At 44.0% G+C, this 25404-nt stretch overlaps 1 protein-coding gene across 1 annotated transcript in view; it reads right to left on the reverse strand.

The window, feature by feature from the left end:
* CDHR1 (cadherin related family member 1) overlaps nucleotides 1-24983 on the reverse strand; it is a 54318-nt gene extending 29335 nt beyond the window's left edge. The window contains exons 1-9 of the mRNA XM_081190999.1: nucleotides 24686-24983; nucleotides 23829-23924; nucleotides 21093-21238; nucleotides 20012-20062; nucleotides 17614-17703; nucleotides 16715-16801; nucleotides 11438-11554; nucleotides 7118-7261; nucleotides 4717-4795 (exon numbers count right to left, since the gene is read on the reverse strand). Coding sequence (XP_081047125.1) covers nucleotides 4717-4795; nucleotides 7118-7261; nucleotides 11438-11554; nucleotides 16715-16801; nucleotides 17614-17703; nucleotides 20012-20062; nucleotides 21093-21238; nucleotides 23829-23924; nucleotides 24686-24974 — 1099 coding nt within the window. The 5' untranslated portion in view covers nucleotides 24975-24983. The remainder of the gene's footprint in view (nucleotides 1-4716; nucleotides 4796-7117; nucleotides 7262-11437; nucleotides 11555-16714; nucleotides 16802-17613; nucleotides 17704-20011; nucleotides 20063-21092; nucleotides 21239-23828; nucleotides 23925-24685) is intronic.
* Nucleotides 24984-25404: the final 421 nt, after the last annotated feature.

Here is a 25404-nt window from a genome sequence, read left to right on the forward strand (position 1 = left end):
ATCATAGAATCAGGGATTTGTTTTCAGCCGGAACTTGCCAGAACTTAGTTCCGGCACCTCTCTGGTGGGCACCATTGCCATGAAAATAGAACAAGGGTGGAGTTCGTGGTGAGTTCTGGCACCTCTTTTCTAGAAAAATAGCACTGTATGGGATCATAGGATGGTAGAGTTGAAAGGGAGTCTGAGGGTCATATAGTCCAACCCCCTGCAATGCAGGAATCCTTTGCCCAACATGGGGCTCAAACCCACGACCCTGAGATTAAGAGTCTCATGCTCTAGTGACTGAGCTATCCCAGGACCATGTGCAGCCAGAAATTGTTGCAGTTGAGCATACATTTCTGTCAATGTGCATGCATGTGCTGGCACAATGCATGCCTTTGTGCATGCCTGGGCACTGACAGCAACCTCAGCTCAGCTCAAATCTTTTCTGACCCTCTGATCCTAGCAACTGACTAACAGGATACTATAAGGTTGTGATGGCTACTACACTGTTGGGAGAGATAGAGTTGTGAAGGCCAGGCAGTCTAAAGCAAACATCTACCTTCAATTAAAGCTCAATCCCTTCACCAGAGCATCACTGAAGGTGGCTGGCAGCGATCTCTGAGTGCATTCTCCAAAATGACATCCATACAGTTTGCTCTCCTATTCATAGCACAGATAAAGGTAAAAGGTAAGGCAAAGGACCCCTGGACGGTTATGTTCAATCAAAGGCGACTATGGGGTTGTGGTGCTCATCTCACTTTCAGGCTGAGGGAGCCGGTGTTTGTCCACAGACAGCTTTCCGGGTCATGTGGCCAGCATGACTAAACCACTTCTGGTGTGACAGAAATCAGAGCACACAGAAACACTGTTTACCTTCCACTGCAGCAGTACCTATTTATCTACTTGCACTGGCGTGCTTTCGAACTGCTAAGTTGGCAGGAGCTGAGACAGAGCACAGGAGCTCACCCCGGCATGTGGATTCGAACCGCCAACCTTCTCATCGGCAAGCCCAAGAGGCTGTTTAGACCACAGCACCACCTGTATCCTAGCACAGATAAACTAGGGAACCCACAGTAGATCATGAGCTCCCGTCCCTCAGAAATCTCACCCCAGGCCTTAAATCTCACTGACTCAGGTCTACTTTCAAGCAGTGCAACATCTGGGGACACTGCCATAGGGAGATTGAGTGCCCCTGTCCCTGTCCCCCTACCCTTCAGACCTGACAAAAAAATTATCAGTGCTATCCTCTGGTTTTCTGACCATTGCTGCATGCATGCGACCCTGACTGGTGCATGCACGTTCAACATGTTCAGTACAACAGGAGTGCAGCATGTGTTCAAGAGAATTTTCATACGGGGGATGAAACACCTTCTGGGGCTTAGCCAAGCCTAGTTTGAAACTAGGAGTGTAGGAAATCCAGTTAAAGAAAACATAATCGATACTCTTCTCTGTTTCCTTCTCTAATTTAACACTGATGCTCATTTTGAAAACTGTCCAATACTGTCTCATTTTGCTAATATCTGCAATAACTGTGACTTCATTAGAAGGCATTAGACTTCGCACTGAACACGGATTGACTTATGTGGAGGGCCATTATCAAGATTCATAGGGCAGAAAAGGAAAGCTTGACTACAATGGAAATGAAGTCAATAGCAGTTTCAAGTGCTCATATATCATGCTATTTACTGCCTAATTGCTATGTGGAAATAGATAATTCAGAGCATGGTCCATCATGTGTTTTCTGGAGGATTTGCCAGCATATAGAATATAAAGTTATTTTCAATGGTTTAGCACTATTTATTCTTTAATAAGAATAACAGACCTTCCTACAATCCCACTGGGTAACAGGTATGAAACATAAAATGGGACTGAGATGGTACAAAAAGCTTGGGGAAGAACAAGTATGCAGAAAACCTGCATCTGTTGTTACGACATGTAAGGAAAGTAATTGGTAGTTTAAATAACCCACCATGATATGCGTGTCTGTTTTGTGCTATGCAAAAACAACCACAGCAATTTAAATGCATATACAGGGTAAGTCCTTTAAAAGAGGTCCCATGGATACAGAGTACACATGTTCCATGGGGCCTCTTTTAAAAGACTCACCCTGTATTTTCACATTGGAAGATAATGAAGTGCAACCTAAGACGTGCAAAATAAACCGATTGCAGAGGAATGGAAAAGACCAGATAAAAATGCAAATTAATGTTGGAACGGATTGAGGCGTGTCCGTACGTCATTCTTATAAAGCGACTGAAAGTCAAATGGCAGAAAACCTATTCTTTGAAACTGGGTGTGCCCCAATCATGTATAAATTCAGAGAGAGAAAGAAAGAGAGAGAGGGAGAGAGGGGGGAGGGGGGAGGTTGAAGAGCAAAATGGGATGTAGATGAAGGGAGCTGCACTCTCCCATTCCAGTTCTATACCTCTCTTCCCCTGGCCCGCACAGTTTGGACCCCAAAAGTGAAAGCAGGACTTTCAGGGAGGGGAAAACAATACCTGGGAGACAATCTGTGAGGAGATAAACTGCAGAAGTGAGGAAGGAAGGTTCTGCTCTTCAGCGGCAGAGCATATGCCTGTGCTGCCCAGGGCGGGTGCGCTTCCGAGGGGGGCAGGGCACGGAGGCCCCCCCCCCCAGGCACAGGATAGCCACTCGGGTGCATGGAGCGGCACACGTGCTGGGGGTGGAGTGAGTAGCCGATGGCGGACATTCGGTGTGCCTTCTGCATGGGACTCCCAAGCCTCCCCCAGACTGTCAAAATGCAGGGGAAAGGGGGGAATGCCACTGGCAAAGCAGCGCAGCTCCCCCTTCCCCCAACAGCTCGGGGTAGGCTTGGGAGTTGCGGGCGGGCGGGTTGCCAAATGCCACCCCCCTCAGTGAAAACACCTGGGGCGGTCTGCCCCCACCGCACCCCCTTCCTCCACCCCTGCTGCTCTTCTCACTTGTATTCCCCCTTTCTCTCCACAACTTCCGCTTTTATATGGCCTTTTTTATATGGCCCCAGTCCTGTATACGTGAAGGAGCGTCTCCACTCCCATTGTTCAGCCTGGACACTGAGATCCAGTGCCGAGGGCATTCTGGTGGTTCCCTCCCTGCGAGAAGTGAGGTTACAGGGAACCAGACAGAGGGCCTTCTTGGTAGTGGCGCCTGCCCTGTGGAACACCCATCAGATGTCAGGGAAATAAACAGCTATTTTATTTTTAAAAGACATCTGAAGGCAGCCCCGTTTGGGGATGTTTTTAATATTTAATGCTGTATTGTTTTTAACACTTGATTGGGAGCCGCCCAGAGTGGCTGGGGAAACTCAGCCAGATGGGTGGGGTATAAATAAATTATTATTATTATTAACATGAATATTATTATTAACATGATTGGGGCCGGCAGGTACTTAAACTAACAAGAGTCTGCTGCCATCACTTGTAGTCTGAGCTAGCTAGGTTGTGCTTATCTCCCCAAGGTCCAGTTAGGGGGATTCCAGGTAAAAAAGGCACTCTCAATATCCTCCTTCATACACCAGGTACTTGACATTACAAAATGCGTCCTTTTCCCAATATGAAGATAGAAGTTATGTGTGAAATAATCCTTAGTTTGAGGGTAAATATTCTGCAGATAATGCCATGCTCTACTTGGCTCCCCCCCCCCCGCAATCCCACCACTAATAGCAGCTTCAAATAATAGACTAACTCCTCCCAACAAAACTGCCCTGATTGAATTAACAGAGTTTTAAGTTAAAAACAAAAATCAAGACAGTCATATGGATTTAATCTAGCTTGGCTGTCAAGGGTAAAAGTAGAAACATAGTCTCAGTGTGGAGGGGCCAGAGTTAAGGAAGCAGGCTAGTTCATCTGGACTGAAAACCTTTGTCATTTGGGACAGTGCTCCACTGTGACTTCATGTTTTTCCCTTGCCTGGCATTGTACTGCTTTCTGTCTCCACTAAGAACTGCTAGACCCAGATCTTATCTCATACAATTGTACTCCCCATGATCTGTCACAAACTGGCCCTCGGCTCTCAAGCATCACCCCTGCAACAGTCTCGGCCAACCGGCAATCCTGCCCAGTGGCTTAAAATTGGTTCACTCATCATCACAATCCTCATAACCAAATGCAGTTCATTAAAAGATGAGAAACAGGCCTGCCAACACACAGGCAGACATGGGTGGAATCTACACACACATAAAAAAAAAACCCGCTGTGAAAATGCTTACCCCCCCAAAAAAAAAGTTTTGAAAAATACATCGGATTTGGCATAGCTCACCGTTGCCATCTAGAGTCGCATTTGTATATTGCACTTTACAACACATTTTAAATCTTTCATTTGCAGAGTCCCATAGAGGCCAATATGCCCATTCCCGATGTGTACAACTCCTATTATCCCTGACCATGGGGCTGAAGGGAGTTGTAGTCTGAAGGGCACCATGTTGGGAGAAGCTTTTGACTCTCCTAGAACCTCCCTGTGCCTTCTTAGACACAGTGAGAGCGAATATCTATTTTGATTATATATTTTGTGGTTTTATATTTTGATTTTGTTCTGTGAACCGCCCTGAGACATCCGGGTATTGGGCAGTATATTAAATAAATAAATAAATAAATAAGCTTCACAGCAAACCAAAGCAATGTTAAGTATACCTGTTCTTTTATATCTGATAAGCTTCCTTGCATATATGAAACTAAACAGTGAGTTTGATGGCTTTAGGTATTCCTTTAGGATTTCAAACCAACCCAGTAAACTTACCATTCAAAAGACGGTAATGAATGTCATTAGGCTTCCCTCGGTCCCCATCAATAGCAACGACTGTTATTACCTCAGAACCCTGGAGAGAGAGAGAGGAGGGAAAGAAAACAGGGGGCACAGGGAGGTAAAACTGCTGTAAAATATAACTCCAAGCCAACCTAATGCATCAGCTCTCTCCCATGTAGACAGGCAACACAATATAAACTGAGCACTCTACTTGCAAACAACCTTGCCAAACACAAGCTCAATGGCATGATATGGTGAATGATTAAAGAGAGAGGAAGTAAAGGTCCTGTTCTGTATTTGTAGTTCTGCTCAGAGAATAACTTTTCTATATTTTTTTTTATGGCGTATTTTAACAGAGAACACGGCAAAACCAAGTTCAAGCAGCTGGAAACAAATCAAGGAGCTTCGATATCTCTGGTGGAAAAAGTAAGGACCAGCAACTTTTTGCTCAGTGATAGGAGGGGTTGACCACATCTCAGAGTTGCCTTGGACTCTAATGAGCGAGACACATCCTTCTGCAATTATTTGGAAAGCTTGGGGGGGGGCGAATTGCAGAGGCGAATTGCAGAGCTTTGAAAAGCGCTTTAGGAAGAATTCCTCTTCAATAGCTAAGAAAGCAATATGCTAAAAAAAGAGAAAAGAACGTTCGACCTGAAAATCCACTCCCTTTGCAAGTTTAATGGGCAACACCTGCACGTGTAAATAATAGTAAACCTGGAAAGAGCATTTTACTATATGGAGTTTCTGACATACTAAGCAGGGAAAGAGGTGAGTTTTTCCATCATTATAATATGATAATATTTTTGGTTATGGGGCTCACAGTGGAGGTGATTAATGCTTAATTATCCCTGATTTTCTCTGTGAGCTCCATAAAAAAAAACACACAACTCGGCGCATTTAATAATTATAGGCATTTCCAGATCATTGGTTAATAGCAGCACAAGGTAAATTATTATGTTTCACAGCTTTATAGCACCTCTTATTGCCAAAGATTATGAAGTGCATGAAAAACACCTCCAATATTCCTCAAAATCATTCTCTCCTGCCCTCTAACTGGGCAGGCTACAACAATATGGGCAGTGAAATATGGTACCAGTGTCTACAGAAATCACTGCAGATTGTGGAGGCGGAAGCCTCCGTAAACATGGTTTGAACAGCAAGTTGCAGCACCACGGAGCTAAACTATGAGCTCGCTTCAGCTCTGGAGAATTTTATATCCACTTGCACAAGCTAAACCAGGATTAACCAAACCTTATAAGCTCCTGGATTTCTGCCGGGGTTGAAAATGCAAGTGGATGTACTATGTAAGTTCAGTTTGAACATTAAGCAGGCTTGGCCTTACCATTTGGCAAAGTCAAATAGCTGGGGACAACGTGTGCATATAATCTTGCTACAACCCTTCGTTATATCTGAGCATCATAAATTAATTCTGTAAGAACATGGCTTGTCTAAGCAATACTTCTGCTAAGCCATTTATGATTCGTGTTTTCCCCCAGTCTGCTTCAACTCTCTCTTTGTTCATCTCCTTTCCGCCTACTGTCTTTCCAAAAACACTTGGAAAACTTGACACAGTTTCAATATGATCTGATTTTAATTGATTAATTTCGAGCATCAGGTTTAATCCAAAGGTGTACATACAATCCACTGAGCGTGAAGTGGGGTGAAAGGATATTTCAGCCTCCTCTTGAAGCAGGAGCTGCCCATACTCCTGTCAGGCATCAGAGGACCCAACCCCCACAGCAGGTTGCCAGGAATGGATGAGACAAGGAAAAGTCCTTACCATCTGCTTTTTATTCAATATTCACAGAGAGAGGCTTGGAATTCAGCCTCTTGGAATAATGCTGTTGCCCCAAGTGAGTTTCCACCCCCTCCATCTCTCCCACTTCCTCATGCATCCTCACCACGGGTGCTGAAAAGTGTCCTTTGCCTTTGAGCGCTTTGCTCTCCTACTTTCAATGCTTGCCGGGTTCTGGGAGAGGGGGGTTCTGGAATGCTTTCTAAAGACACTGTGTCTGTCAGCTGTCTCTGGTGCTTCTTCTTCCTCCTCTCCCATTATTTCCCAGCTTTCCCCCTCATCTGCCTCTGAGCTGTGACCTCCCTCAAACCCCTGTTGTAATTCTGAACTGTCTTCTTCTCCTCTCAAAAGGTCAGGCTGGGGAGGCAGTCTCCACCATTCCTCCTCTGCCCAGTTTCTGAGAACTCCCCTGAAAAGTGACCCCTTAAGGTCCGGGGACCTTGGACATTTTGTGGGGAGCAAAGGGCCACTCACTGTCAGAAAGGAAATCGGCAATCACCTTGCACATGTGCACTTTGCATCCTCCCCCCTCCACTTATTTGTTGCAGAAGCTACATCATTTTGGCAGGGTGCACAAGAAATGTTGCTTGTGGTACTCACGGCCAGAGTGTCCTCATAGACATATCCATAGTAGGGAGTGCCAACAAACATCGGAGGGGTGTCCTGAACATCTTCCACATTGATTGTGACAGTGGTTGTGGCTGAGAACACCTTGTTGTTGCCACGGAGCTTGCCGCCGCCATCCTAGGATGTAAAATAGTTCCAAGATCTTAGGATCCCTTTGCATTTCACAAAAAAAATGCACTCCACACATTTGGAGTGAGAGATAAGGCTGAGAAGTACGGCTCTGATGAGGAATGGTGGGAGCCTCCCCCTCCCCTTGGATCCTGAAGCTACCCAGGAGCAGGAGGACAGTATAGATTTGGAACAATGGTTTGCAGAAGGGCATAGTTCTGAAGACAAAAGTTGGGATGAATTGGGGGTTGAACAGGAAAGTGAAGTAGAACAGGAAGAGTTGGAGCTAACACTTTCTCTTACTGGAGACTGTCCAGCCTATCAGTTCAAGGACACAAAGAGCAGATAAGGTGGCTGCACAAAAGGCACAATGGTTGCAAGATCAGTTTGCAAGGTGCGGAAATGTACAAGGGGGGAAGTGGGTGGAAACCTTAATTGGAAACACCATCATTCCGAGAATGGCTGTGTTGTTCTTTTGCTGTGATCATTAAAGACTCTTTAATGGTAAGCAGCTCTTTTCACTTTGGCCTGCTTATCTATGGCAAAAGGGTCCCCGAAGCCTGACAATTGCTCTGCTCCTGGTAGAATAGACTAACTGGACTTGTTAAAAATTATGCATACACCAGAACTGATGGAAATAGGAAATATCTGATCTGGCACAGATAGATGGGGCTCATTCCCTGAACCATAGGAAGCTTTCCCCTCATTTTCATCTTTTCTTCTGTTAACTAATTCTGAGGAGGCCTGACCTTAAGTGTCCAAGATTCTACACCCCCAGGATTCTAAGGAGAGAGGCTTTCCCCCGGGGACCACTCCCAAGGTGACAACGGTTACTGTCACTGGACCAAGGATTTATTGCAGTGCTCCTCATGGATGCAAGCCTTTCGCTGTGTAAGCACAATATCAGTGGTATCAAATTACCAGCCAGTATCCCCCCCCCAATTCATCTGAATTTATCCTCTCTGCAGAATATACGATAAACAAAGAACAAACACTTGTTGCCAACAACCCATTTGCAATATCTCAATGACTCATTTGGAATATGAACCCAGCAGTATACAAAATGCTTCTACACATTTCTCAATTTTGCTTTATTTTTAATTGCTCTTGTTTGTTCCTCAGCCGAGGTAAATCCATCACATATGCTTTGTTTGCTTTTCTTTGAAAGGTTTGCAGATTTGAGCTTCAACTGGTCAAAGGGTAGCTAAGTTGGAAAATTCCGCTCTCCTATAGGGTACCAGAGGCTGAATTTACCCAGAATCCTTAAATACAGGCCTTGACATGATGGTAAGACCCCACTGATCTTGGCAACATTATTTCTGAAGGAAAAATCAGAGGACTGGAGTCCCTTAGAGACTCCCTTGTGATGGTATAATCAAAGTGCAAACAGCCTCTATGGACTATGAGAGAATTGACTCCTGCTGGAGCTGCAGGCACAACATAGGCAATTAAGGAGTCAATTTGACATATGTAGCCAGGAGGAGCCTTTCAACACCCAGTGATCATCATGGCTGAGCAGGGCTTTGAACTTCAGAGATCATCTACACAAACAACCAGATTATGCCCCGAAACCTTTAGCTCATATAGTCACTATCTCCATTCCACCCTTTCTTGGGCCAGGGGAATTGGCCTGTACACTGGAATGTACAAAGCATCTGTACAAAGGAGTCACAGATCTGCACAAATCTGTTTTCAGTTAATTATTACTCTCTTCTCCCCACACACCCCAATTTCATTTCCTCCTCCTCCACACCACACAGATTGATGTCTAAAAGCTTGTAAATGGTATTCAGAAATATAATGAGATAACAGTCCATCTTGGATTGTCCAAGTTCAGAATGAAGGTGGAGGAACCTTTTGACTGAATGCTCTCTCTCATGTATAAAACTTCCTGAACCCAGAAAAGTAGGATGTCAGGGAACAGGAGTCTAACTCAGCCTTCACACTGAGATGTGCAGGGTAGGTTTATTGTTCACAAATATTTTTTAAAGTAAACAGGACTGTATGGTGAGGAAGGTTGCTGTTGTAGATATGGCCTCCCAGCGGTGGTAACATTGCCACATAAAATCATAGAATTGTAGAGTTGGAAGGGACCACGAGGATCGCCTTGTCCGACCCTCCGCAATGCATGAATCTTTCACTCAACATGGGGCTCGAATCCACAACCCTGAGATTAAAGAGTCTTGTACTCTACTGACTGAGCTATCCCAGAACAGCAAGGATAGGTAGCAAGCTTGGGCCATATAGGCAAGACCAGCAGATTGGCTTCACTGATGCACTTGATCCGTCCCAACTATGCTGCTGACTAATAATAATAATAATAATAATAATAATAATAATAATAATAATAATAATAATTATTTTATATATATCCTGCCCGCCCAGGCCAAAGCCGGCCATCCCAGTACACAGCAGAAACACTACTGCCAGGAGGCCAGATCCATAGTAGTGCTCCTCCTCACCCGCTCTTATTGGACTTGAAGTTAAAAATGGGCAACCACAACAATGGATCACACCTGACTACACAACAGGATTGCAATGCAACAAAGAGACCTGCTGGTTTCAACGCTTAATATTTCCAGCTTATGTGGGATAACTGAAACATATATAATGGTACTATATATGGTCTTGTGATACCATAAATACACATTTAGTATGACATAACTTTTCAGAGATGGAAAAAAGGCAAGGTCCCTATGAGAAAAGAATGGCAAAGCAAGCTGATGGACTATGCCAAAATAGCAAAACTTGACTGGAAAACTCAGAAACCAAGAGGACAAAAACTTTATAAAAGAACAGGAAAAAATTATAAGTTATTTAGGAGACCACTGTAAGCAGATGGAAACATTGGCAGGATTTTTATTTCACTTGTAGTGTAACAATTACAATGGACAAAATGGGTTGATATAAAAATTAGAGTATGGAAGAATATGGAGTTGTAAATGTTCAAAATGGGACCCCATGGAGGGGGTGGGGGGAAGTCCCGAGATTCGGAGGAATCTCTCAATATGGATATATATCTGGGTTTTGTATTTGTAAAACTAAATAAAAGTGATTTCAAAAATAAAAGAAAATAATACGACATAGGTTTTCATGGTCTATATTAGCATTAGGCTAAGTTTCAGGAATATGGTTGGTGTGTGCATTTAGAAGTGCAGTCAGAGAAAAATAAGATACAGAAAAGTACAGACAGCAATAATTATATATACGGCAGTGGTAATTTTTTTAAAAAATGACGACGGTATAGACCAGGGGTAGGCAACCTAAGGCCCAGGGGCCGGATGTGGCCCAATCACCTTCTCAGTTTGGCCCACGGACGGTCTGGGAATCAGCTTGTATTTACATGAGTAGAATGTGTCGTTTTATTTAAAATGCGTCTCTGAGTTATTTGTGGGGCATAGGAATTTGTTCATCCCCCCCCAAATATATATATATATATATATATATATATATATATATAGAGAGAGAGAGAGAGAGAGAGAGAGAGAGAGAGAGAGAGAGAGAGACTGGCCCACCATATGGTCTGAGGAACGGTGGACCGGCCCATGGCTGAAAATGGTTGCTGACCCCTGGTATAGACACCCTGGCATTGGCAAGCGAATTAACACATATTTTGGTTCTGTCCACAAGTGATAACACCAAGGCTCTTGGTGTATTTTAATTCAGCACTTTTCCATTGCAGTCTCCCTTCAAATGACAAAGTGGACCTGTCTGGGCTAAATGGGCCATTGGCCTGGCTCTGTAATAAGGGAGGTCCATACATTCTCAAGATGAGAAATTGTCCACCCCTGCCCAATCGTCACCATCTCTTTCAAAATGTGCACAGATATCTTGCACCCACAGACTCTGCAGGATACCACTCACTCTGTTATGGTAAAGCTGGATATGTTTGGCTGCCATAAACCATTTCTCCAGAACTTTGCACGGCAAGAATACGGAAAGATACTCGGGCCATGTCCTTCACTGTAAACCCCAGGAGAAAACATAGCAAGACTTCTCGAGGATTGCTTTGATAGACTGGCAGAAGTACTGTAGATCCAGTGTTGAGAAAATATTAGATGTCACAAGCTATTTCGGGCCTGTTAGATCTCACACCATTTCTATCACCCGCAAGGGTCCTTTTCCTTGCCCTTGTACAGTTTTCCCCACAGCTGGAAAAGTATGATCAGGAGAATATATAAATACCTTTGCCACCACAGTAACAAAATAAGTTCTGGATTTTTCATAGTCAAGAGTGATCCCGGTTTTGATGCGAAGGATACCACTGTGGCGATCTATAGTAAACTTATTTGTATGGATGTTCTAGAAGAAAAGAAAAGAAATGTAAGATTGTGTGTGTCTTTAATGCATAGGTTGATATCCTCCTGCTGTCAGAAACCAACTTCGTATTATTTGCTCTGAAAGAACAAGACCTACGGCAACATAGGGAACAAGCGGCTGCCTGTGAAAAGAACGAGCGCTCTGCACAATGTGAATTTCCTTGAGACAAATGAAGTTTTAATCTTCGGTAGGTCAACTGACTGAAGCGAACTGGAGCAAGCACAGAATCCATCCCCTCTGACAGTAGCATGGCCAATTACCCACTGCCGAGAAAGGAGATTTGCATTACCAAAGAAGACACCAATTGGCACGCGGTGAATTTTATGTAGAGGCACAAATTCAGAAATAATTGATATAGTTTAAATAGAAGTGCATGCTTCCCACCATACTGGGGAAGGCACCAGGTGACTCGGGTCACTTGTTCAGTCTGCTGACCCACAGCTGCCAATTGCTCCTCAAAGCTCTCCCTTTCTATGACCTGACAGCCCTCAAAATAGAGGACCGTTCTCTTTAAAGTAGGGCATAAGGCCACCCTAATTGTCAGGGGTCTTTTTCTGAGTGAGGAGACTCTACTCACTTTATGCTCTGCAACCGCCAGTGGCGTAGCGTGCGGGGTGCAGGGGGGGCCGGCCGCACCGGGCGCAACATCTGGGGGTTAGGGTTATGGGGCGCAAATCCACGGGTTAGGGGGCGCAAATCCATGGGTTAGGGGGCGCAAATTACTTGTCTTGCCCCGGGTGCTGACAACCCACGCTACGCCACTGGCAACCACCAAGGCTTCTGTGCTCACCCCATTGTGAGCACCCATTTATTTGCATTGTCCAAAGAAGGGGGAAGTACAACAGGGAGTTATGTTGATGTAAGGTAAAAGGTAAAGGACCCCTGGACGGTTAAGTCCAGTCAAAGGCGACTATGGGGTTGCAGCGCTCATCTCGCTTTCAGGCCAAGGGAGCCAGTGTTCATCCACAGACAGTTTTCCAGGTCATGTGGCCAGCAGGACTAAACTGCTTCTGGCACAACGGAACACTGACGGAAACCAGAGCCCACAGAAATGCCGTTTACCTTCCTGCCACAACATTACACCAACCTATAACATACTTCCTTTTGAAATCCTTGTCATCTCTACAAATGCCAATCTAGAAACACAGAGGAGGGGCTGGTGATACGAACTGACAAAAGGATTCGAGAGGCAGAAGGCACATAGTATAGGACCAGCTCTCAGCATTTATGAATGTTGTGACAGGCTCAGCAATATTCTCAGACTTCCCGTAATTCTTATTCATGAACTCAAACCATTTATTGTAAAGGACAATTGAGTTGTATCCAGGATAGCACTACGTGAATGTTCTCTCTGCACAAAGATTTCTGCTTGCGCAGCAAAATGTTTGCTCCCTCTCCTCCCCTGTGCATCCTAAATCTGTTCCAAGGGTTCTTCCAACCCTCTGGAGCAAATGTGGGGAGTGGGAGGAGTGGGAGTAAAGTCCTGGTACATAAACAGGAAAAAAAATTGCACAGATGGGACAGTAGCTCAGGCACCCCCAAACTCGGCCCTCCAGCTGTTTTGGGACTACAGCTCCCATCATCCCTAGCTAACAGGACCAGTAGTCAGGGATGATGGGAATTGTAGTTCCAAAACAGCTGGGGGGCCGAGTTTGGAGATTCCTGAATTAGCTGCATACAGCCCTGTAGTCTGCCATCTTAACAGTGACAGCATCATCAAAACACAGGGTGTGTGTGTTTTTTTCTTCCTTTTCTGCCTCTGGGCACATCCCACAATTTTTAGCAGTATAACAATTCTTATACAGTTACATGTGCTTTATCAGAATATGTATAGAGTTTCATTGCAGGTAAAAGGACAGCTAGAAACACTCCTTCTGACAGCTTAGCAGTAAGGAGATTTTGTTGTGTTACTTGTGAAAGCAATTATACCCCACTTTTCGGCGCTCAGAGTGTTTTGCGGTAAAAGAATAAAATGAAATACAATACAGCCGAGAGCTTTTAAATGGAACCAAAATATAAACAGCATGGTGGAAACAAACAAAAAAATCAATCAAAGTTTAAAACCATGTGAAAGAAAAGGGGCTTCAGAACTTTGCTTAAAAGTTCAAAAGGGAGGCTCACCACCATAGTACTGTGTGCTTTCTGAGGAGGTGCAAATCTGCGAGAAGACCGTAATATTTGGCCCTTAATCATCTGGAACACTAGGACAGGGGTTGCTCAAAAAAGGAGAAAGAAAAATGCTAAGGTCTCTTCAGTAAAGAAGAATGATTGCCTTTCTGTCTCCCTTGGCTGTGCACAATGCTCAGCTTATGGTTTCTCTCCTTTCAGTATTTTTCTCCTGTTAAGAAGATTAGATTTAATCCTACTTAAATATTTGTGCTTTCAGAAGCAGCTACTTGATTAGTGAGCTCTCCAGTGTCTGTGGAAAGACCAAAATGAATAGGTTTACATGGATTCTTTTACCTCTAGTTGGGTGGGAATCAAAATTACTCAGCTGTGAGATTTTTATATTGCAAGCTCTATTAGTTCAGGTAGACAGTGTCTTTTTTGCACTGAAGTTTTGTCTTTGAAAGGGAAAAAAAATCCATGAGAAGAACCGGAACTGTTTCCACTGAGATATTGCTCCCTCCTAGATGGGTCATTCGCTGATACACAATTGCAGCCAAAAAAAATAGGACTTGTGTATATAGTAGCTAGCTGGCAACTGATACACTTGTGGCAAAGTATCATTAAAAGGTAAAGGGACCCCTGACAGTTAAGTCCAGTCGCGAACGACTCTGGGGTTGTGGCGCTCATAATGCACTCAAAAAACCCATAGTTGTGAACAGTACCAAAAAAGAAAAGAAAAGAAAAAGTAGGGAGAAAGAAACACAAGTAAAAAGTCATATTTCAAATGGAGAAATCTCTAAGAATTGCTCTCTCCCTTTCCAGGATATGTCTGTCTTCTGCAATGTGTATGGCTTTTTGCACTCCAGGGAGGGGAAATGAGAAGGTCATGAAACCATACTTTTGCCTGCAGCTCAATACACAAAACAACCTTTCCTAACTCATCGTCTCAAGTAACCCTGGGAGGTAGATAAGTGATGCTTTCAGTTTCTGAATTGGAAACTGAGGCAGACAGCTGCAGCGATCACAGAGCCTAGGACTTGCTGATCAGATGGTCGGCGGTTCGGATCCCCGTGATGGGGTGAGCTCCTGTTGCTCGGTCCCTGCTCCTGCCAATCTAGCAGTTCGAAGTGCAAGTAGATAAATAGGTACCGCTCCGGCGGGAAGGTAAACGGCGTTTCCATGCGCTGCTCTGATTCGCCAGAAGTGGCTTAGTCATGCTGGCCACATGACCCGGAAGCTGTACGCCAGCTCCCTCGGCCAATAAAGCGAGATGAGCGCCGCAACCCCAGAGTCGGTCACGACTGGACCTAATGGTCAGGGGTCCCTTTACCTTTACCTTTTACCCATCCAACCTCTGAGTCACACAAGTCCGCTTACCCACTCTTAGGGGTGTGGCAGCTTTGTGGAACAGCCAGCGCCTCTCCTCCGACCAACGATGCAAGGCTGGGCATCAGGGTCTGATCCTTGCTGGACCGCAAGCTTCAAATCCTTCTCTGCGTCAGCCTGCCAAACTGGCCAATGGCAGGCTGGTGTAGAGGGCTGGACTCTCTGGGGGCAGGCTGGAGGGAACAATCAGGCTTCCCTCAGGTCCACACCTGGGGGATTTAAAACAGCCCGCACCAGCCCCCGATGCCCAGCTCTTCTTCATCGGATCAAACCAACTCCAGTAATTTTGCATTTACTCATTGAATTGACCATGCTATGGCTGTGGTAGTTGCCGCATTTATGGGGCCGGGTAGGAATTTGCTTGTCAGGCAAATTGGCTGTGACCTGGAGGTTTTGCCTACCTCGTAGCAATTGTCACAACTTTTAGAGGTTTAGGCATTGAGTAACCTTAGCCTGGGTTGGAAGGGGCGGTTGTACCCTGTCCTTCCCATCCAGAAATAGAGTAACCTATTAAAGGGATCTGTGATGGAGTTACTTCTGTCCATTTAGCCAGACAAGGGGCTTGGGCCTCAGCGGTCCTAGAGGTGGTGATCCCTGAAGGGATCCCCCTATTTGATGTAAGTCGTAGGAACCCCCGCTGCCGGCGTTGACCCTGATGTCATTTCTGGTAGGCAGCCTGGAAATAAATGCTTACCCAATGCCTATGCCAAACCACTTCATCTGAAGTCAATAAAGTTGTGGCCTGATTTGATCCCATTCAACTGTGTGGTCTCCTTTATTGGTAGCTCACCTGGGCGGAGGGGGCACAGCCTGGCCCTGCAAGTATCATTTCAGAATATTTTTATCTCATGCTGTACCAAGCTGAGCTCATAGATGGGGAACCTGTGACCCTCTAGAAGTTGTTGGACTGCAGCTCCCATCATCCTTGACTGGAGGATGGCGGCTGAGGTTGATGGGAGTTGCAGTCCAACAATATCTGGAATGGCAAAGGTCCTCATTCCTGCATTATATCATTATGGAAGTTCTAATGCTCTTAGTATTAACTTTATAGTCAGAAGGTACTCAAACAAACAGTCACCATGAGATGGATTTTACCATATTTTTCGCTCCATAAGATGCACCTGACCATAAGACGCACCTAGTTTTTAGAGGGGGAAAGCAAGAAAAAAAATATTCTGCGCAGAGCATGTAAGCAGCTCTTGCTTTTCTTGCTTTAAACCCTTCAGTCGCTCCTCCCCGCTTCACTGAGAAGCCAGCAGAGCAAACTGCACGGCTCTCACTGAAGCCAGCAGAGCAAGAGCAAGAGCGATAGCTGCACAGCGCCTCTTGTTCTGCTGGCTTCCCAGCAAAGTGGGAGGAACGACGAAAGGGAGCCCTTACAGGGGAGCGCTGAGCAGAGCCTGGCAGCGGCTCTTGCTGGCTTTTCTGGGAGGTGTGGGAAGGGACAGAGGGCAGCCTGTCAGTCCCTTCCCCCTCCTCGCGGAAAAGCGGGAGCGCTGAGCAGAGCCTCCCACCTGCTTTCGCTTACTTTTTAAGAGCGGAAAAGTGCGTCTTATGGAGCGAAAAATACGGTAAGTGGCTCCCAGTGCTTCCAGTCCACTCTTTGTCTTATTCCTGGGGTGCCTAGACACCTAAGTCAATATTTACCTGCAGAAAGTAGGTTATGCTCCCCCCTGAACCGGTGTCTCTGTCTATGGCTTCAATTTTCAAGATGCTGCTTCCTGAAGGGGTGTTCTGTGAATCCAAACAGAGAACATACTCAGAGATGGGCATGATATAAGAAATTAGGGAGTATTAGTAAAATATAAATATACTCCTATGATGGGAAGGTAATGTGTTAGGAAAGCAAAAAGAGAGAGTGAGAACAATGAGATATTGCATTGGGAAGAAGGGGAAAGAGAATCCAGTTCATTCCTTCCCCATCCATCCCAAAATCACAGCAGCAACAAGGAGAGACACAGAACAATGAAGAATATGTCCATGTCAGCTGTTTTTACTCTTCACTGAGCACTGAAGTGTACAGTCTAAAGCTTGGGAAAAGTCTCCGGAAAGGCAGGGTAAAAACTGACATAACATTTGACAGATGAAACCTCTATAGAGCAATGGGAATAGTTTTAGATACGCTCTCAAAATGATCAATACAAACTTACTTTTTTGAGCTCTTATAAAATGATTTGGGCAGTTTCCAGGGGAAGCTGATTGTGGGCAGCTGTAACTGATTGGCTAGTGCCCAGGAAATCATCAAATGCTGCCTCCCAGTCCCCAAGGCAGTTTGTAGTAGTTGTTATTACTTTTTAACCTGACTTTAAAAATGAAATAAAATAATAACGACACCTTTTCTTTCAAGACAAGGGATAACGACATATTATCATCAAACTGCAAAGCTCATCAGAAACCTTCATTTGAATTGCATATGTCAACACTGCTTGACTCTTACCACAAAAGCAGCCAGTGCACAACTTACAGCCATGCTCATCATGGAGTAGCTGAACCCAATTTCCACTCTATTCACATTTGCTAAAAAGACCGAGTTAAGTTTCACCAACCTCCAGGACTTGGGCTATGTATGGTGTGTTGGTAAATTCTGGGCTCTCGTCATTAGCATCTGTTACAAGGATCCTGACTTTCTCAGCCACCTAAAGTTGAACATGATGCAATTTTAGACAAGAAAGTGGATTTATACCAAGGAGTGATCATATGCATACTTGGCTGCATCTTAGCCCTAATGACAACCATTTTAAGAACTACTAGGATCAAAAAAAGAGTTCCTCAAGGGTGGCAGCTTTGATCCCCATATGGGACAGTTGCATATTCCTGCATTGCAGGGGGTTGGACTAGGCCACTGGACCCCAACCTTTTTTTGGCCATGCCCCACCTAAGCATCTCTAAAATCCTGATCCTGCCCCCCGCTGTGACATATAATTCTTATTATTCAAAATATGAACTCCTGTTCACGTGGAGGAAACCTAAAAGACCATTAACTTGGTCTAAACAAGCTTCCAAAGAACATGGCATCCATGAAAGAGAAAAATAAAAGAACGAAAGGACAGTTGAAGTACAGTGGCACCTCAGGTTACATACGCTTCAGGTTATATACACTTCAGGTTACAGACTCCGCTAACCCAGAAATAGTACCTCGGGTTAAGAGCTTTGCTTCAGGATGAGAACAGAAATCGTGCTCTGGCGGCACGGCAGCAGCAGGAGGCCCCATTAGCTAAAGTGGTGCTTCAGGTTAAGAACAGTTTCAGGTTAAGAATGGACCTCCGGAACGAATTAAGTACTTAACCCGAGGTACCACTGTACTGAGGAAGAAATCACTAAGAATTTTTTTTAATGTGTGTGTTGCAATATATATTTATATAGTAGTAGTAGTAGTAGAAGAAGAAGAAGAAGAAGAAGAAGAAGAGGAGTTTGGATTTGATATCCCGCTTTATCACAACTCGAAGGAGTCTCAAAGTGGCTAACATTCTCCTTTCCCTTCCTCCCCCACAACAAACACCCTGTGAGGTGAGTGGGGCTGAGAGACTTCAGAAAAGTGTGATTAGTCCAAGGTCACCCAGCAGCTGCATGTGGAGGAGCGGAGAAGTGAACCCGGTTCCCCAGATTACAAGTCCATCGCTCTTAACCACTACACCACACTGGCTCCCTGTATACGGGGCCCTAGAACCATAGGAAATGCAAAAAGGTCACTGTTAATAACTCATTCTCAAATTGCCTCCCTGAAAAATCAAATTGCCCCCCTGCGGGGCGTGTGCCCCACGATGGGAACCATGGGACTAGACGATCCTCGAGGTCCCTTGCAACTCTACAATTTTACGATTCTTCGATTCTATCCGTTTCATTGAGGGACCTACGCTTCTAGCGTTTGAGGGGGGAAATGCACCTCTTTCCTCTTTCTTCCAACAATTCACAGGCTATGGTTCATGTGGGAGGGCTTCCCTCCAATGTGAGGAAGTTAAACATTCACCCACTTCCCCATGCAGTGCAGATGAACATTGTGCCTTTTTTTGGTTACAAGATGCTATTCCCACTAAGAAAATCTTAATATGGAACTAATGTGTTTATCTGTGTCTACTCGTGAGTCAGATGCACATGTGCCAACCCACTCTTGGAGTCTTGGTCATGCCCATGTCTGAGTGAGTGATTGAGTTACAAGGATCTGGTTGAGACAGATATGGAGGGTGGCTAAGAGCCAGGGGACTGCCCCGATATACTGTATTTTTTGCTCTATAAGACTCACTTTTCCCCCCTCCTAAAAAGTAAGGGGAAATGCGTGTGCGTCTTATGGAGCGAATGCAGGCTGCACAGCTATCCCAGAAGCCAGAACAGCAAGAGGGATTTCTGCTTTCACTGCGCAGCGATCTCTCTTGCTATTCTGGCTTCTGAGATTCAGAATATTTTTTTTTCTTGTTTTCCTCCTCCAAAAACTAGGTGCGTCTTATGGTCTGGTGCGTCTTATAGAGCGAAAAATACGGGAATGCGTTTTTTTAAAAAAATGTTTCTTTGGTTTTCAGATCAAAGTTTTACAGTCACATATCCAATATACAACATAAAAACAAGATTCCGAAGAATCTCCTGGGCTTCCTTCCTCCCCTTTCTGTGTCGTATTGTTAATCATTTCCTCCTGCATCTTTTATGATAATCCAAATCTTTTACATCTCAATTATGTCCAAAATTCACCATTAAACTACAAGTATTGTTCCAGTCCTACTAATGGTGGGTGGGTTATAATTTATCTTAAAAACCATTGTAAACACTTAAAGCCCCTGATATAATAAACCAAAAAACCTAGGGGTGATTCCTCACATCCCACAATCTATCCCTGCCAAGCAGTTGATTTGGCAGTTAGGAGAATGGCAACTGTTTCCTTTCCCATTATCTGATACAGAATAGAGCAAGAATAGGCAACGGTGAGGAAAACCCCTTTTCTCTTGAAATACTTACCGTACTTAAGCCATCTGAGATGCTGACGACAACTTCAACCTCATCTTCTCTCTTAAAATAGAAAATAAAAGAATTGTTGTCCACAGGGTTGATGGGATCCAAGGCTCATACTTTTAGAAGTGTAAAAATACAACATTTATCAAATATTTGCTTGCTTTCTACGTAGTATCGTTTTAGCTGGCTAAATAAGTAACACATAACTCTGTCTGAAGAACAGAGTTAGGAGACTATTAACAGCAGAAACCTAGGGATGTCCTGCTTAAATGTATGATCTATTGAGTTCAATAGGGCTTACTCCCAAGTAACTGCGGGCAAGTTCATGTGTACACTTATTGTGGAGTAAGCCCAACTGAATTCAGGAATTAATTCTGAGTAAATATCCACATTGACTATAACTGTAGAGTAACCTTTCGAATATATGGAGTTTGTCTTCAATTTGTGGACTTCTTGGAAACATCCCTTTGGTGGACATAATTATGGTTACTAACATTTTACTTTTAGCATGTTTATTTATGTGAAACATTATACCACAACTATTCTTTACAAATATTAGGAAGTTTGCAATAAACCCAAATCACCCAAATTTTAAATTCCATGTTTTAAAAGCTGAAAATGAGGCTAAAAAATTATTGTTATTTCTGCCATTTGCTTCATACTGATTATATTCATTTTGTCCCCCAAATTAATGGATGGTATAACCAGTTGTCCTACGACTGATAGATATGGCCCTAAATTTTCACTGGAGGCAATAAACCTGTGTCTGGACTGAACCATTTTAGACCACAGGTAGACGATCATATGGTTGAATATTCCTCCCTAAAAGAAAACAAAATCATTGCACAGAGTACAGAGCATATCAGGGAGGCGGGCTTAAACTTAGACCTTTCCCTAGTTTCCTTTGTGTGGTTTTTTTGCATAAAGCATTTGATTACGTGAGTGCCCCCCCCCCTGAAATTTTAAGTGAGCAGCCCAGGTAGGGGGTTATCAGCTCAGTGGGAACTAAGCTACAAACAGCTGACACAAACAACCATCTTAAATTGATCTTGACACCACAAATAGATTCTGCTTTGTTGCACTGTACCTCACGGTCCAGCTCTTCAATCAGTGTAACATTTCCATAGTTTTCATCAATAGCAAAGTACTTTCTTGACCCAGATTCAAAGGTCATGCCATAGGTTACCGGATCCCCTTCAGGATCTGTCCCATTTAATGTGTACACGTGTGTACCTGAAAGAGAGAGATTAGGACACCTTGTAGAAAAATTTGCTTTTGGAGGGTATTGTGAAGAGCTACTGCAATGTTGTTATACAGTGGAACCTCGGATGTCGAACGTAATCTGATCCGGAAGACCGTTCGACTTCCAAAACTTTTGACAACCGAGGCACAATTGCTGGTTGGTAAAATCCATTGTAAAAATGGAGGAATGCTCCTTGGAAGCCATTCAACTTCTGAGGCGCGTTCGAAAATGGAAGCATTCACTTCCGGGTTGTCGGTGTTCAAAAGCCGAAACATTCGACTTCCGTAGCGTTCGACAACTGAAGTTCCACTAGAGTAACATTTTTGTGTGTGAAAAAAATTGAAGTACATTGCTGACTTTAAGAAAAAACCTAGGTCATTCTTTTTCTCACTTGAGATTGAAACTAGTTTGGATGGAAATGCATCAAAACACAGTATTTCATAAGCAGTGAGAGGCAGTGTCGTAGCTTGGGGCGGTTGCCCTGAGTGCAAAATTGTCAGGGGTGCAAAATTTCAATACTTTACCTTTGGCGTGTTAAAGGAGTTCTCGTGTTTTTGTTTTGTTTTGTTGTTTTGCAAGCAAACAAGCACCAAAAGCCCTGCTCTTCCGTGCCTCCCTCCCCCAAGCTGATATCAGCTAATGTTTCACTGGTTGTGCGAATGTCAGGATGTTAATAGGATGTTAAAATGGGAAGCTTTTACAGCTTCTCCTTCAGATCAGGCTTGGTGTCTGGCTGATAATTTTTACACCTTTCTCAACACAAGCTCTCCATATCATTAGCACCCGGGGAACACTTCTCAGTGTAGAATTAACACCAATTAAAAAAAAATCTATATTTGGCATTTCTGCCTCCTCTTGCTGAAAAGAAAAGTGAATTTAAAATTAGTCTTATCTTTGTGGGCGCCAGCAAATGGAAACAGAAGCAAACACAGCAGTCTTCATCCCTTGGGGAAGGGGGAAACAAAAGCCTTTTCCTAGGTCCATTGTGATTTGTGAGCTGAAACTGAATCTTGGCATTAATCTACCTACCTAGTCAATATATCAGGGGTACCGTGAGGAGCAGTAAAACCAGTGCTATTTTTCTAGAAAAAGTGGTGCTGGAACTCGCCATTATCACCTCCCTGGTTCTCTTAGAATGGCAATGGCAACCACCTGAGAGGAACTGAATTCTGGTGAGTTCCGGCTGAAAAAAAAGCCTTGAATAAAACTCTGGAGGAAATGCCAAAGAATAAGGTAAAACTCTGGACAGATGAGAAGTGAAAATAGGAAGTACAGTATGAATGGGAAAGTTAAAAAAGGTAAACAGGTAAAGGACCCCTGGACAGTTGAGTCCAGTCAAAGGCGGTTATGGGGTTGCGGCGCTCATCTGGCTGGGTTTCCCCAGCCACTCTAGACATATTTTGGAGTAGATCCAAGCAATGCCCACAAAAAGTATGGGGTAAAGTGGGAAGGGAATTTGGGGGTGCAAAATGTCTACAAGACCCCCAGAGTAGCTTTTTCATTTCTTCTGTGGCACTTCAAAACCAGGGTGATCCACTTCTCTGCTCCCTCATCCATCATTTTGTTTTCTCTCTCTCGCCACATGATCCTGACCAATCGAGAATCGCGTAGTGAGCAAGAGGATTTTGCACGTAGCCAATCGGAATTGGCCACCTACCGTTATTACTGGGAGCGAGCGTTGCGCTCACGTTGGTGGGAGGAGGGATGGATAATCCTCGTCTTGTCCTTACAGACCAGATGACTCCTCCTAGCTTCTTACCCTTTGCTGGAATTGATTGTGGAATGGTGTGGGAAGAAAAGGAATTTGCCCGGATGTCTGGAAAATGCAGACATGTGCACAAGAAAGGAACATTTTGGAGGGCGGGCAGGTGGAAAGAGGCTTAGATGGTGGCATTCAACTGCTAAGGTGTGTTCAAGCCTGGGAAGGGAATGCTGGTAATGGGTGCCAGCCATGGTATTGGTGAAGCAATTTGGATAGGCAAAACATGGAAGGCTGGCATGTTTGGACTGATTTATGAGAGAATGATTAAAAGAAATTAAACTCTGGTCCCCTAACCGGCAAATTTCTGGTTAAAGAAAGTCAGGCATCTGCTGCAAGTGGAGTTTTGCGTTTGACCCATGTGAGTGTAATGTTCCTGCCCTATAACAAATCCCTTGTGCGTTAATTGTGTGAAAAATACCAGATAGATAACTCATTCCAGCAAGGAAGTTCTAGAAACAAGCTTAAGCGTGCAGGGCCTATGGAAGTGGAAATTCATGCTTACTAACACTTGCATCGCAATGCTCACCCAGGCCCCATTGAATTGGCTGAGTGTCGCCATTTGTTGTGCAAAATTACAGCCAAAATCGTGTACACACATGCATTTGAAGGCACGTGGATGCTACTTACACAAATGACCCATTTAACTCATTTCATTTATAGATAAGTCATCGAGTTTAAAGACAAGAAAAGTTTTTAGATAGACACAACCTGCACAAATACGACCGAGTCTCTTTTCTTAGTTTTTAACACATGAAAAAGAAACCAGCATATTAATATTGTTATTTTTAAAAAGGAGTGGGCCATATCATAAGACTGACCGACAGCTGTGTCTTCCGAAAGGCTGAGAAGTGCCATGTTCCCGTTAGTGCTGCTAGCTCCATTGTCGAAGAAATAGGGAGCGTAATTCGCCTGAGCTGCAGGTCGAAAAGAAAACAGAACCCAAAACAAAAGCATTCTTTAGATCACAAACAGATGAATTTCCTACCCCACCTGCCTCTGAGTACAAAGCAAAGATCAACCCTCAAGGGAATAATCTGAGTTCCCAATATATCCAATTATGCTAATAGATCGCATCTACATTTTAGAACGTTTATGGGCATATTTAAGGGATCCTGTACTATCTTGTTAATAATACAAACGGCTATGAATCAGTTAACATATTACAGATGTACCCATATATATAACACACAGAAAACGAATTAATCAGGATCCCACCAGACAGTCTGAAGTTTTCTGCTTGTTGAATGAGCCTTCACGAAATGCTCACTAACTGCAAAACGAGCATCTTTGACCTCCAGGCAATCCCTAAGCAATCTATTGGAGATTCTAAAACATTTTGATTTTCAGGGATGCCTATCAAGAAGCCATAATGAAATAATTACTTACTTGCTGCAAGAGAACAGCAAAGTTCAAAGAAAAAAAAGTAAAAATGAAATGAAATTAGTTATCATTCTAATCACAGATCAAGAATCAATAACAGCCCACTTCAAGCTACAGGTAATACAATCAATGGTGGGGGGATAAGGAGGAGGGGGAACAGCCAGCAAGCAGTATTTATTGACACAGTTATCAAGGAACATTTGCAAGGCCACATTATGAAGGATTACTAACAAAGCTTAGGCGTACGTTGCTATCCTATAGTTTCTTAAGGAGCCAAGAGGTTTGTTGTACTTACCCAGGCAAACATGCATCAAATTGAGGAACAAAGATGGGGGCAGCTGCCATAGATGCTTCATCCCCCCAAAGCAAGGGTCAGTATCTTCCGAGGTTGGGGGCAGGTGGGTGGAAATATGGCCCCAAAGACCTGGCAGTAAGCTGTCCTTCAGCCCCGTGCAGCGGGGAGAGGCAGGAGCAGATGTTAAGATGTTAAGTGGATGACGCGTCTTAATTTCCGAGGAATTTAAAGGCGCTCCTTCCTTCCACCTAATTAGACCAATTACTTTGCAAGGAGCTCTGGGACTCATTTCTCTGTGAGAGAGTTTGGAGGAACCAACATCACTCTCTGCTGGGGCTGTTATTGTCGTGTGCTGCACTCACACCGCCCAATAAAACATTTTCCAGATCTGGAAAAGACAAGGTAAAACCGGGGTGTGAAATATCCCTCTCCCTCTTTTTTCTAACCTCGCTTTTCTTTTCTCCAGAAATGGAAGGAAGGGCAATTTTTACTTCCCTCGAAAGGCTGATGGAACAAATTCTCAAGAGTAAATCAACTTTGACTTACTGAGTGAGCAGCAACATGTAGCATTCTTATAACCAGGAAATCTTTGCCTGAAAGATGGATGTAAATGTAATGAAGAGAAGCGCTCGTTAATCTAGATAATTATTTTACTACATTTTCAAGACTGACTTTGTATTAGGTTTCTAATACTTGATTGATAAGTCCACCAATTTGAT

This window comes from Podarcis bocagei (genome assembly GCF_964188305.1).
Source record: "Podarcis bocagei genome assembly, chromosome: 4".
Lineage (NCBI taxonomy): Eukaryota > Metazoa > Chordata > Lepidosauria > Squamata > Lacertidae > Podarcis > Podarcis bocagei.